The sequence below is a fragment of the Nyctereutes procyonoides genome, unplaced genomic scaffold (assembly GCF_905146905.1).
Source record: "Nyctereutes procyonoides isolate TBG_1078 unplaced genomic scaffold, NYPRO_anot_genome, whole genome shotgun sequence".
Lineage (NCBI taxonomy): Eukaryota > Metazoa > Chordata > Mammalia > Carnivora > Canidae > Nyctereutes > Nyctereutes procyonoides.
In genome coordinates, this window is record NW_026575131.1 from 14497067 (window position 1) to 14512554 (window position 15488).

The 15488-nt window shown below is 37.5% G+C and overlaps 1 protein-coding gene across 10 annotated transcripts in view; it reads right to left on the reverse strand.

The window, feature by feature from the left end:
- Positions 1 to 15488, reverse strand: part of CNTN4 (contactin 4) — a 903432-nt gene that overhangs the window by 117726 nt on the left and 770218 nt on the right. For all 10 annotated transcript variants that reach the window (XM_055344757.1, XM_055344760.1, XM_055344759.1 and 7 more), the window contains one exon: positions 12298 to 12448. In XM_055344757.1, coding sequence (XP_055200732.1) covers positions 12298 to 12448 — 151 coding nt within the window. The remainder of the gene's footprint in view (positions 1 to 12297; positions 12449 to 15488) is intronic.

Below are 15488 nucleotides of genomic sequence, written 5' to 3' on the forward strand. Positions count from 1 at the left end.
TTAATCATGAATGCACAAGCGACACAAAGGGAGATTAAAGTCACATTCTGACTTACTAGCTACAGATTTCTGAGCTTCTTTAGAGCCAAGCTGAATCACAGTGTTTCTGTCACTATTATTTTATATTCAATAACATTATTCTGTGGTGCTAATGATCCCTTGTTTAGAGTCTGAAGAATCTCCCTATTGATTCTTCCATTTCCTCCATCTTGATTCTACAGATACCAGATTTTCTACCTGGCTGGATCCCTCTTACCTCATAATTCCTATACAAGATCTGCTCATGTCTTTTACTTCATCTGGCTTGCGCATGAGCTCCACTCTGGTGAGATCCTTGTTCCTCCTCTGCCTCTCTTGGTGGATCATTTCCTTTAAAACAGCCTAAAGTCACTTTCTATTCAAAGCCAATTTTGCCTGATTCTGCATGACTCTGAGAGTCTCTTGTTCCCTTAAGCACTACTGTGTCCTTCTGTTTGGGCTCTATTAACTTATACTTCACTGATGGTCTCCAAATTGTTTCACGGGTGTATACATTGTCACAATAGCTGAATTTTATAAAACCCTAGGAAGCAAGTCATGATTGCTATCTTCTCTCCTCCTTCAACTGAACTAGACTTTTATAATTTTTATGATCATGAAATTAAAAGGAAAACTCTTATGTAAAAGAGTCTATGTAAAGTACAGACTCTGAAGTAGGAATGAAGATTTCCTATCACTTCATTGTTTTACTGCTTTTCCAGAAATTTGGGCAAGAGATTCAGGTATGCACTTTCCCCTCTGTCCCCACATCCTTCATCCTCATGTTTTCACCTTTAAGCCTTCCCCTACTCTGATTTCTCCAGAGAGTTCAAGGCTTTGGGGGCATGAAAAGAAGTTCTCCCAGTGTAAGTTGGGACCCACTGCTCTAGAGAAAGAAAGGAGAGCATTCAGGACTCCAACCAAATCTACTTCCACATTACTTTGCATTACAATGGCCCAGTGGAAGTTATAATTCAATCAAAAGGTTAAATATGATCTCATTCATATGTTAAATTTAAGAAAGGAAACATATGGGAAGGAGGAAAAGAAAAACAGGAGAGGAGGAAACAATCACAAGAGTTTCTTAATGACAGAGAACAAACTGAATGGTGATGGAGGGAGGTGAGTGGAGGATGGGCTAGATGGGTGATGGGGATTAAAGAGGTTACTGTGATGAGCACTGGGTGTTCTAAGTGATGAATCATTTGAATTCTATTCCAGAAACCAATATCTCCCTGTATGTTCATGAACTAAAATTTAAATTAAAAAAAAAAAAGGTTAAGTCACAAACAGTTAGTAAAAGGCACTGCAAATCAAAATAAAAATAGTAAAAATAACCAAGCAAAGGGAAGGTCCTAGGTCTTATCACTAGGAAGATGTTTTATTTATTTATTTTTAAATTTTATTTCAGAGGTAGAGGGGAGGAGCAGAAGGAGAAAGAGAGGGAGAGAAGAACTGAAGTAGACTTTGTGCTGAGTGCAGAGCCCCTCACAGGGCTCGATCTCACAACCCATAATCACAACCTGAGCCAAAACTAAGAGTCAGGTCCTTAACCAAGTATACCACTCAGGTGCCCCTAGGAAGGGGTCTTAATACCCAACATTGTTAGCACAGTGCCATGAGTTGGCTTGGGGGTTGGTAAACTTTTCTGTAAAGTGCCAGAAAGTAAATGTTTTACACTTTGCAGGCTAGGCAGTCTCTGTCTTAAGTATTCAATCCTGCCCTTGTAGTGCAAAAGCAGCCTAAATAATTTGTAAATGAATGAATAGGGCGATGTCCAATAGAACTTTATTTGTGGACACTGAAATTTGAATTTCATCTGATTTTCATGTGTCACAAAATGCTATTTTTCTTTTGATTTCTTTTCTAGCATTTAAAAATGGAAAACCATTCTCAGCTTGCAGGCTGTGCAAACACAGGTGGCAGACTGGATTTTGGCCTGTGGGCTATAGTTTATCAAGTCCTGGATGAAAGCATTTCTGGCAGAGAGAACAGCATGTTTGAAGGCTTTGTTGTAGGAGGAGTAAGGCCATTTGAAGAGATGACAGGAGGTCCACATGGCTTAAGAAGTAAGGTTGAGGGACGCCTGGGTGGCTCAGCAATTGAACGTCTGCTTTTGGCTCAGGGCGTAATCCTGGGATGCGGGATCAAGTTCCACATTGGGCTCCTTGCAGAGAGCCTGCTTCTCCTTCTGCCTGTGTCTCTGCCTCTCTCTCTGTGTCTCTCATGAATAAATAAATAAAATCTTAAAAAAAAAAAAAAAGAAGTAATGTTGAAGGCAAGTAAGTGAGAAAGCAGGTAGAAGAGTGGGGCAGAGGCCTGACCAGTGTAGGGATCTTGTTGGTCATGTGATGGGCTGTTTGTCCTGAGGTCAATGGGAAGCCACTGCTGCAGTGTCACACCTGTCTGTGCATTAGCATCACCTGGGAAATGTAAAAACAAATTCATGTTCCCGGGTCTCATCTCAGAATTCCTTAGAAAGAATCTTTGGAGAAGAAGAGTGGGATTCTTTTTTTTTTTTTTAAGAGTGGGATTCTCATTTTTAAATGTACCTCTGTTGGTTTTGCAGCAGTAAGCTTAGCCCTGGTCTGGAGACCTGATTTGGAAACTACCTCTGGAGCTTCACTTTATGGACGGAGAAACACTGCCCTATGAAGGTCAAGTGATTTCTCAGATGGGTGCCCAGTAAATCACAACACATCCTATCTGAGTACACACTGTGAACTCAACTGATCAAGGACAGGAAACAATTTAATAGGAAGTGTGGAGACCCATGCCAAAATCATTCCCTAACTCTGGTGCTCCTCAGTGAAGTGCATACTCCTCAGACTGCCACACAATACCTTTTGAAGCCTGATTCCAAGAAAATTTCCAGCCTTATCTCCCTCTGCTAATGCATTCATATCTATTTTCCTTTTGAATATGTTTCATTCTTGCTGCTCCTTACACTTAAGTATCCCACCACCACCTTCTTCACCAATCTCCTCCAAGCAAAGGATGATTTTTGGATGGTTGGTTCATTCATTTTATACACAAATATTGAGTATTTGGAGTAGTTTAGGCACATTACCAGAAGCTGGGGGTACCAGTATGCTCATACACACAAGGCACTTTTCCTCATGACTCCCTCAGCCTGTTATGGGAAATGAACATTAATGAAGTAATCATATTCATAAATATAAAATTTATAACTTTATTATTTTTAAAAAAGATTTTATTTATTTATTCATGACAGACACACAGAGAAGGAGAGAGAGAGGCAGAGACACAGGCAGAGGGAGAAGCAGGCTCCACGCAGGGAGCCCAATGTGGGACTCGATCCCGGGTCTCCAGGACCTGGCCCTGGGCTGAAGGCGGTGCTAAACCGCTGAGTGGTTTATACACACACACACACACACACACACACACACACGTACATATATATACACACACATATAAATAAATACCTGTATATGTACATGTGTTGAAGACTATAAAATGATTTTTTATATATTGTTAAAAAATACAATTTAAGCCTGTAGTAAGATGAAAAGTCTCTATCCTTTAAACCACTGTAGAAATTGCATACCTCTTTTTATGACACCTGTAGAACCTGAATTTAAATTAGGTTATGTTCATAATCTCAAATATGTCTTGTACAGAGGAATTGTGTGATGAATGTTTATTGGATCGAATTTATCAGAGATGTGATATGGGAAGTCGCATCCTGGGGAAGATATAAGTGAGGGCTGATTCCAAATAAACCAGTTAAGGGGCTAGTTTAATAGTTGCAAAGTTCAGACAAGAGATAATAAGAATAGAAATGAGTACAGGGACAGAGGATTGACTAACAAAAAGAGGATTAATGTGAGAGACACCTGGAAAAAATTTTTTTATCAAGTGTTGCCTTTACTGTGCCTTATTTCAGATACTTCCACAGAAAAATTAAGTTCTCTTCCAAGCATGTCTTGAGGCATAACCAATACCATGACCACATGAATTGAACAGGTAGTAATAGTCCCTGCCTGAATTTGGCCATCAGTTTAACCCCTGACCATGATACAACATGACATACTCTACTGAGGTAGAAAAGGTTTGTGGCTGAGGATATATTCATGGAGTCTTCTGCAGCGCTGGGTCTGTATATCATTACATTTAAAAACAGATCTCTCTAAATTCTTCTGAATTTAGTACTCTGAAGTACTAAAATACTCTGAAACTGCACTTCAGGTGACTTAAAGCCCTAACAATTTTGCCCACAGCTCTAGGAGAGATAAACTGAGGCAATGGAGGAAAGTTCTAGGTCTGAATTTGGAGAATAGAATAAGCTCTATTTCTATAAATGCACATGCAAAATTAAAATGATATAGTACTACCAATAATAAGCAAGGCAACAGATTCTATCTAGAGCAATGATGCTCATGTTGCTTTGATGTTGTTTTGCCTCCAAGGCAGGATTTCCATTATTATGGAGATGAACTGCCTCTAATTATTGCAATAACATAATTGTTCCCCAGGGCAGAATTCCTAATAACAGAGCTATAATGCTCTGCAGCAACTGTAAGAGATATCCTGAGTACAGGTTTCTCATTAAAAGCACATATATAGACACTGTGCTTCCAGAAGAGAAACAGAACGCCTGAAGCAATAAACTCTCCTTTCCACGTTAGGATTCGATCGGCCTTCTGGGCAAATACCTGCCATCACATTTGCTCTGCATCCCAGACTGCCAGAGTCTTCAAACCAGGCTTTCACACTTTATATACAGCATGGAGTTTTGTAGCCCTGTGCTGGGATTTGCCTCCATGTATTACATGAATTTCAACTCTTCCAAAGGCCTTTGGGAGAAGAGGCATATTAGGGCCATGATCTAATTTCACCTCAGAGCAGACTTCAGTGTCTCTAAGGCAGGAGACATGAATATGAATTTGATTCCTATATGGGTTGAATATTCTCATGGAATGCCAGACTTGACCTGATTAGACTGTGGGGATCAGGTAAACTGAAACATTTATTACAGTCTGTGAAGAACTGCTTAAGAATATAGATGTTTATACAATTTTATTGTGTCTTCAAAAGTGGTCCACAGTGGCCTGTGGCCTGAAAGTGTTCTGCCCCAGGTGGTGTCGAGACGCCGAAACCCAGTGGTCATCTTTGATCTATTATTTGGTTGGATCTTTTGAAAGCACCAAATGCATGTTCCCTCTTAAGCCCTGCTGCTTCCTTGGTTTCTGTTACATTCCCCTATTTGTTTTTTTATGCCTTTGGGTCTACTTTCTTAATCCTTACATCAGGCTCTGCTTCCACCATTCTGTATATGTGGCCTGAAGAAACCTCAGGGTTTCTTCCTCTGATTCACAGATGCTTTGATTTGACAAAACTCTATGAATTCACCCACTCCATGGCTTTTTACCTACTGATGATATCTAGGTCTCATTGTTCTCCTGAACTCAGATCTATACTTCAACTTCCTATTAGACACATTTACTGAGCACTTACTCTATACTAGCATTGTCCTAGATGGTACTATTATAGAATGGAACAAAATATGCTCAAAGGGCCCAAAGTAACCACAGGAAGAAGAGGGAGGCACAAGAGGAGGTCAGAGTTATGTCATGTGGGGAAGCTCAACTTGATTCATCTTTGTTGGCTTTGAGGATGGAAGGGAGCCAAGAAACTAGGTGGCCTCCAGAAAGCTGGAAACAGATTATTTTTTTTTCTTTTTTTAGATTTTATTTATTTATTCATGAAAGACACACAGAGAGAGGCAGAGACATAGGCAGAGGGAGAGGCAGGCTCCCTGCAGGGAGCCTGATGTGAGACTAGATCCCAGGACCCTGGGATCACCACTTGAGCTGAAAGCAGATGCTCAACCACCAGCCACCCAGGTGTCCCTGGAAACAGATTCGTATCTAGAATCTCCAGAAGGAACATATGATTTTACTTAATGAGATCCACTTCAGATTTTTTATCTCCAGGATTGTAAGATATCGTATTAAGTCAAATGCAACAAAAATACACATGCTCATGAACACACACACACAAATTGGCATAAATTTTTGTTCTTGTGGAATTTACATTTTGATTGGGTGGAGGGTGGGGAATTCATGAATATGTAGTATGTTAGATGGTGATAAGAACTCTGGAGAAAATAAAGCAGATAAAGAGGATGGGAATTTTACAATTTTAAACAGGTTAGTGGGGAAAATCTTCACTGAATAGGTGATACTTGAATGAGAATTCCTATTTGAATGTGACATCTCCACCTGCAGGCACCTCAAATTCAGCATGCTAATATTAATCTGTTTTTTTCCTTTCAAACTTGCTCTTTCTGTAGTCAGTATTGTGGCATTTGGCACTACTGGGCATCAGCTGCTCAAGTTAGAATCCTAGGAGTCATTTTTACCCCCCTCCTTCTTTATAAAATCTTTCTACTTGCTCCATCATTAAGCCTTTTAAAATTTTGCCCTTTAAAAGCCCGTCAGTCTCTGTTGCTCTCAAAAGTCTCAAATCATCATCCTTTTCATTTCCATCCTAGACTACTGCCTGCAATTGGTCTCTCTGCCTCTCCAATCTTGCTCCTTTCTGATTCTTTTCCATGCTGCAGGCAAAGCAATCCCTTTACAGTACTTGTATGTGCACTCCTTGCATAACATCCTTTAATTCTCTCCAGGGTCTTCTAGCTCAAGTCTAAACTCTGCAGACATAAAATTCAAGGCCTCCATAATCCATTGTTGGCCTACATTTTTCAGTGTTCCTTCTCAGTATATCACCTTTATAACATATGCCTGAGGATTACTGAAAAACATATTGTTATTTTGCTACTGGGCCCCTGAACTAGTCTATGAGCATCTTGAGGGCTGGGTTTATGTCTCCTCTTTCTTTCTCTGCCTAGCACCAAACAGAGGGCCTAGCATATGGCAAGTACCCAATGTATTCTTCACTCATTGAAGAAAATTGGAGTTGGCTAGTTTGACAGAATAGTCATGCTGCTCTTCTGAAACCAGGCCTGTGACACGCAGGTTTTAAGCTTGAGATTCTTTTTAGCAACATTCAGTAGCATATCTATATTGGTTATTACCCATTAGCTTGACATAATCTGTTAGCCTAACATCTAAAAGAGAGGAAAGAAATTCTCAAGCATGAGTAAGACTAAGAAGTCCTTATTTACTCAATGTTAACTAGAGTAACATTTCACTCATTTCTTCAGCTTCAGTGAGAAGTAAAATATTTCCTCTAAGTGGATTTTCCAGTCAACTACACTTACCCCTTTAAGCACTAAGATAATTTTTAAAAATAACCTTTGGGAGTGAGTGGTCTTTCTATGATGTATTATACACTTGCCTGCCTTACTAATCTAAGCTCACTGAAGATAATTTTTCCTCTTTAGAGACATCCTATAACAGTAATCATCATACTTTGCTACAGAGATAAAATAAAGCTATTTGTTCCCATTACTAATACTGCTTTTAATTCTAAGCAGCATATGTTTAGAAAGACACTGAAAGAAATGATCAGGATAGTGAGAGGATGCAAAAATAATGTCCTATGAACCATAACAGGGACATTCGGGCTTGGAAAAGAACTGAAAGAGGACATGACCATAGCCTGCCAGTGTATACAAAGGGAAGGCTTGGGGTAGAGAAAAATCAGGTTTGTCAGCATAACTTCAGAAAGTAAAATGAAACACAATGAGTGAAAGTTACAAGGATATACATTATGAAGAAAGAAATCTTCTAACAATTAGTTAGGTCTCCATCATTAGATGCAGCCAGGTAAGGATAAGGGTCCATCCATTGTGGGGAACCCCTGCCTTGGAATGGAAGGTGGGCTCTGTGACTACAGTAGGAAGTTGGCATTATTGTCTACCCAGCATTTATTTACTCTTGTTCTGGTAGGCCCTTAAATTTCTTTGGGGAAACCCTTCTCAGTCCATGTGACTTGAAATAGAGCTTTCCCATGTGCCTACTTAGGATATGGGCATGACTCATGTTCTCCTACACAGTGTATCACTTCCTCCTTGAATGTACTGGGTTTAGGGAAGAACACTAAGAAGGCAGGTTTATTCAATTATGTGAAATACTATTCTGGAATTGTTATGAGAAGCCAGAAAAGAAGGCAGCATGGGGCTGCTGACAGCTGTCCTACTGCCAGGAGAGGAGAGCTCATCAGAAGATGGAGTCAACACAGAAGGCAGGGCTGGTGAGAGACAAAGGGAGCAAGACAGAGTCCTGATGCAACAATGTGAGCTCCTGAACCCTGCCACACCTTAAACTAGTCAATCCCCACCCTTCTCAGATGTGTGAGCCAAAGTACTGAAGCCAGTCTTGAGATGGGTTTCCATCACTTCTACCAAAAGAGCCCATCCTGGTTGAAATATGGATTTAGGCTCCTTATAATTCTAGGATCCTAGGTTTTTATTAATGATTCTGCTACTTTTGTATTTTGATGTTTTGTTTCTAAGAGATCAACTTTAATCTAATCTGTCTCAAGTGCCTCTATCCAGAAAGTAAAAGTAAACAAAATTATCAACATTATTCAGGTAGTAGGCGTAATTGCTCAATTAATCCAAATAATTTTGCTGCTTTGATGGTGTATATAGGCATTTCCTGAAGATTCAAGTACTCGGGCTTTTTGACAGGTCATACCTGTTATAAATATCTGATATGGCCTATACTCTGATAGCTGGAAATGTGTACAAGAGAAAAAGAGATTTTTTATGTTCACAATTCCAAAGCTATAAAAGCTAAAAATTAAATCTTTCTTTTAGATGCTTCATATAGAGAAGGCCACCGTGAATATGCTTTAAATTTCTAAAGGCACGAAAAACCAATTTAAGTACATACAAATATTTTTTAAATAGCTTACATGTTAACATTAAATCAGTCTTTCTGAATCTATATTCACTGGATAACTACAATATCACCATATGACTATGTAAGATAAAAACTTAAAACAGTTACTTCATACTTTTATTGTAAATTCATTTGTAGGCAGTTGCTTAGCTAAAAAAAGAAATTGATTATCATGTACTAAGTAGTGTTCGGCAAAGTCAGTCAAAACATAGACTCTAGGAAGAACATTACTAAAATCAGGTGCTTGATCATGTTTTGTTTCATCAAAACACTGTTTTTTTTTTTAATATTTTTTTAAATTTTTATTTATTTATGATAGGCACACAGTGAGAGAGAGAGAGGCAGAGACACAGGCAGAGGGAGAAGCAGGCTCCATGCACAGGGAGCCCGACGTGGGATTCGATCCCGGGTCTCCAGGATCGCGCCCTGGGCCAAAGGCAGGCGCCAAACCACTGCGCCACCCAGGGATCCCCCATCAAAACACTGTTTATACCAGTATTTTATACTTATGATATTAATAACTTTTTACTGAAAGGTTAAAGGTCTGCCCTTTGATTCTTAGGATTCCACATGTCAAAAGAGAATCACGACTAGTAAGTCAGTGCATTAGAAACTATAATTCAGCATTGGGTACAGAGAATTTTGCCTTTTGTGTTGGTCTAAAAATGTCAATCCTTTCCTAAAATAGGAGTTCTAAAATTTTTCACTCATGCATTGTTTTGCTCACTTGTCCACTTAATTTTCTTTCTTCTTTACCATAAAAAAGGAGAAAAATGCAAAATTTCTTCTCTGCCAGTGAGAAAATATTAAGATCTTTCCTATTTTTCACCCTTTTCAGAAATTATGAGATGTGCAACTGAGTTTATATCTTTCTCAGAAGTTAAAATCCAGTGACTCACAGAGTAAACTTGGTCTATGGATATATGACCCATATTGTACCAACATTAAAATAAAAAAAAAACAAAACATGAGTTCCTGACATTCAAAAATTAAGAGAGTTCAAACAAAAGCCCAGATTTCTAGTTTCTCTTGAAGAATGAAAAAGATAGGGAGGCACCTGAGCCGCATCTCCATATGGCAGCAATAATTCTAGAATTGAGTGGCAGATGTCTCCCTTGGATGGGGCATCCCATAATTCCCTTTTATATTACACCTGGCCAGCTTCAGGACTCATTTACATTATCCAAATCAGTTTGTCTGCTTAATACAACCTGAGTGAGGTAGAAGAAAGGAGCAGAGCTGTGAGAACACAGCACCCATGTGGAGAAGGAAGTGCTAATACTGAGAGTTTGGGTCATCCTGGGGACTCTGGAGGTGGAGATGATAAACAGCAAGATTTGGATAATGATGGGAGTTTCCTCTGTTTCAATACATCTTTAGTGCCGTATAAATGCTGAAGAAATACGTGAACCCTATTAATCAAATCAGTAGGAGAAAGAATGAAAACTGGAGAGAGTCAAGCTTTGTGGTAATTCAAGAAGTAGAAACAATAAGCTAAATTTACTTATTAAATAGAGGTTTTTTGGTATATTTTTTATTGGAGTTTGATTTGCCAACATATAGTATAACACCCAGTGCTCATCCCATCAAGTGCCCCTCTCAGTGCCCGTCACCCAGTCACCCCAACCCCCTGCCCACCTCCCCTTCCACTACCCCTTGTTTGTTTCCCAGAGTTAGGAGTCTCTCATCAAACAGAGTTCTTGATATTGATATACTCTTTTCTGAAAGGTAATTTAATCAGTAGGTAACAATGGTTAAGCTATAGCAGTGGAAAGAAGTCATTAATACTGTTCAAAACATTAGGTTATCTTTTTTCTCCTAGACACTAATATTGTATTTCTTTGCTGGAATGAATATTTGAAGAGCCACGTGACTTGTTTTGACCAATAAAACATGAGTGAAAGTGAAGTGCTTCATTTCTGGGCAAAAGCTTTAAGTGGCATGTTTGGCCACTCTCTCTCCCTTCTGCAATACTGATGTTCAGGAGAGTGCTACTCTACCAGACTTGGCTGTTGAGGGCAGCAAAGCCACCTGCAGACCCCTGATAGGAATGCATTGTGAATTACAAATTGACTTTTGTTGTTTTAAGTCACTGCAGGTTGTTTGTTACAGTAATGTTACTCTAACTTCATTCATTCATGGATTTTAACATGTCTATAACCTATATTATTTTAAAGTACTTTTTCTTTATATCATTGTTAAATTTTACAACGTACCCTTAGTCTAAGCATTACAAGTGGTACATACTAGTTATATTTCAATTGTGCTTTAATAAACAAAGTAAATGCATAACTATTAGAAGTAATCTTACATACCACATTCTGGGAAGCACAAGTAAAATAGGAAATAAACCTTAAGGGTACAAAATAAGAAACTGTGCTCTCAAGTTCCAATTATGGTTTCAAATTTGAACACCATGCCAGTATTCAGTGAAATATACTGCTTTCTCAATATAACAGAAATCAGGAAGGGATATATATTATGAATATATGTGTGAATACACCATCTATAAACCATATCAAGTTTGTTTGCAAAAATCATTAATAAGGACAACATCATCAGTGCAAAGATCTAATTTGCATATGCAAATCCAAAGGTGTACAGGTGTAAAGGGTAGATACAGATACATTTTTACAGGCTTCCACATGCATCCTTGAGTACTTGACCTTTAGCATCAATTAAAATCATTATGTATACAGCAAGTAAATGCTGTGACATAGACTCATGCATAATTACCATTTTCCAACAGATTGAGTAGATTACAGAAAGGGATGGGGGATATTTATAGGGGTTGCAGCCAAGAAAAGTTCTTAGAGATACCTGCTATTTGGTACAATTTGACCTATATATATATATTTACACTGTATAAACAGCATGCCTTCTAAATGTTATTCATTATAAAAGGAAATACATATGAGTTTATAAAGAAAAAGAAACTTGTTTCAAAAAGATGTCACTAAAACAATCAAAATTATTTATATGCAGAATGAGTTTTGGAATTAGCAATATTTAGCCTCAAAAAAGAAGAGACTAATGAAACATAATAGCTATTGCCAAATATTTCAGAAGTTGTCATAGCAAAAACATGCTGGATTTATTTGTTTAAGGAAAAAGAAGTAGTATGGAGAAAAGTGGGTAAATCAACAAATAAATTTTAAGCTAAAATTAAGAAAGGTTTTTCTAGCTGCTCACCTTTGAGCAGCTCTGACAATCCTCAATAGAAATCATGCAATCTCCTTCTGTAGGGAGGGCTTTGTAGAATCTTAATAACAAGAAGGATTATAAAGACCAGCTAATTTACCACCCTCTCCCCAAAGCTTCAGGTCTTTGATTAACATTTAGTCCACTAACAGCAGACAGTAAATTTCTTCCTCTAGAACTATTAATAACAGACAAATAAATTATTATAAATAAATCAAATATTAAAAATATCTCAAGGTAGTACCTTTCATTTTCTCTTAATATGTCCCTTCCTTTCTTCCAGGTGTAGACAGGTTTAGGAGAAGCTTTTGGCTTACACTCAATGACAACTTCACCTCCCACTTTGACAAGAGTTACTCTTTTTAAGAGGGTTCTTGAAAAATCTGGACCCACAGCTGGAAAAGAATACAGAAAATAAAATAATTATTATGGAAGAAAAAAAAACATTAGATCATGCTTTAGCATTTTTCTTTCTACAATGCATTTATTGTTCCCTTGGGCACCAAAGGGAAGAATTAAATTTTTTAAAGGGAGTAGCACTGTACGTTTTGATGGGTTTATTAAAAATTGAGGTATAATTTATATATGGTAAAATACACCCGTTTCAAGTGTACAGCTCGATGAATTGGACATACTGCACTGTGAAGATCAAGATATAGAGCATTCCATCACTCTATTTAGGGACTCTTAAAAAATTATTCCATGTTCAAATGAATAAAAATTTTAAAATTTCAGGGAAGCATAAGGAAAAGATAAACAAGACAATCCACAAGACATTTTTCTGATTATGTAGGTTAAAGCATTCCTTCTTTGATAACAGTTTCTGTCTCTGCCTCTCCCTTAGCACTCTGTGCATGTCTCCATGAGAGAACATGCTGAAATGTCTGTATCCTCACCTTCTATGAGCTTCTTCTTTTGTCCAACTTTCTACTACTATTGCCTAATGCAATGTTTGGCTCATGAAGGAGAAACTGGGGCTTGCTCTTAGGAAACTCAATTCCAGGCTCACTATGAATGTTCTAAAATTCATTTTATAACTCAGATGGTTACGTGAAAATAATATTAAAGAATTATTTCTTTCCTAAAACAATCGATACATATCTGTATCCTATCAAAAGGAATTTAGAAAACACCTTTTGAAAAAAATCTCCATTTTCTTCTAAGTTGAATTAATGTGATCTAGGATCTGTTTTGAATAGGGATTCATCTCTTGGAATCTTAATTTTACCATATTTAAAATCCCTGACTCCTTGAAGTTTGGCCTAATAGAATTTAAGATTTTAGATCATGTTGAACATGAAATTTAAATAACACAAATTACCTGAAGGACAGAAAGTGAGCGTGTATGTATGTAGGTGGGGAGAATGGGAGTCAATTTCTTAATTGTACTCAAACCAGGTACTAGTGATATAAAAAAAATAAATAAAACTAAGCTTCAGTGTATACATATACCACATCTTTATCCATTCATCTTTCGATGGTATATGTATACAATGGAATATTACTCAGCCATTAGAAACGACAAATACCCACCATTTGCTTCGACATGGATGGAACTGGAGGGTATTATGCTGAATGAAATAAGTCAATCAGAGAAGAACAAACATTATATGGTTTCATTCATTTGGGGAATATAAAAATAGTGAAAGGGAATGAAGGGGAAAGGAGAAAAAATGAGTGGGAAATATCAGAAAGGGAGACAGAACATGAAAGACTCCTAACTCTGGGAAACGAGGGGTGGTGGGGGTGACTGGGTGACGGGCACTGAGGTGGGCACTTGACGGGATGAGCACTGGGTGATATTCTATATGTTGGCAAATTGAACACCAATAAAAAATAAATTTATTTAAAAAAAGAAAAAAATAAGCTTCAGTGAAAGCACCACTTGAATAAATATATTAGCATGATTAAAAAGACACATGAAATTCCTAATAAATACTACAAAAAGTACAGAACATGTGTGTGTATTGTATGTGTGTGTATGAAGACAGCTTGATGAAAGACAGAAGAGTTGAAATTGCAAAACTCAAACAAGAAAGACTACAACTGGAAAGACTTTGAAACAAGTAAAATCTGTGGAAAGACTCAGGAGAACCTTGCTATAAGCCCTGCCATGTTAGAGTACATGGTCAAACTAAGCCAAGAAGAAGAATGTGGGTGAGGGGAATCGTGGGTAACATAGTTTTGCCTTGGATACTGTGTTGATCTGAGTTAGTGGGCTCTGTGTTTGCTGCCATGTGTGAAATATGTGAACAAAGCCAGCATTTATGTTATATTGGCATTGTGCCCCCATTTACAAATGCTATACACGGTAATATGCAACACAGAAAGGTTTTTGTAGCACAATAGACCCGTTCTCATCTTAGGTAAACATCTGAATTGACACATTAATGTAAAAAAAATCAAATTTCTATAAGTCTTTTAAAAGAGTATTTTGTGAAGTAGAGTTAAAAATCTGTATCATATAAAAATCCCTTCTTAAAACTATATCTTTCTACACACACATTTTTATCACTTTAGGCAGACATTTTTCATCTGTTCAGGAGGAATTCTGCAATTGCATTTGAAATGAGTTTACATAAATCAAACTGTGCACAACACATGGGTGTATTTGTCGAAAAACTATATATTGCTTTTATGAGATTTAAAATAGCATGATATCAGCCACACAGAAGACAGAAAACACACCTTCCAGTTTCAGAAGCATTTTTACTGTACTGTTTATGTGCATATTATCTTTTTGGATATTCTAGAAATAAGACTGGCTTTGAGTATCTTTCACTAATACAAATGGAATTATATATTCAAATCTTTTCTATTTGTTTACTTAATTTGTTTAATTTACTTCTATTTTTATTTAACCCTGCAAATCTATCAGCTTCCATAGTAAGCTGTGGTGCTTTCTAGGACAAAATTGTCAAGAAACCTTCATCCGTTTGTGAATACTTGACCCATTAATGGTTTTCTTAACATTCTGCCATTTTGTGACTATCTCTTGCACCCAAGATGCCCTGAAGTGTATGGAATGATGTTTTTTCCTCTCTGTACCCTGTATTTAAGTGAAAGGAGCCTGTTAAATTTGACATTCAGAGAAATTAAGTTTTAAAAGTTACTGGTAAGGTCCCCAGAAGAGCACTATTAGAACCCAACCTTTGCTGGCACTTAAAAGTTTAGTACACGTTGAAGGTGAAATTCCAGGTTCTTAGTAGCTCAGAAAAGGTAAAACCAATTGTCAAATTGCCCAATCAAGTCTCAGAGTAGTTCAGATACCCAGGGATCCCCATTTGCTAAATCTAATGCACTTAGAGGATAATATTTCTTACATCAACTACTAGAGGGCACTGCTCTCTCAGCGTTGGAGAGTCATGTTATAGGACCTCTTCCATTTGGAAAATGCAACTTTTTATTATTTATCAATGATTGTTAATCCATTAA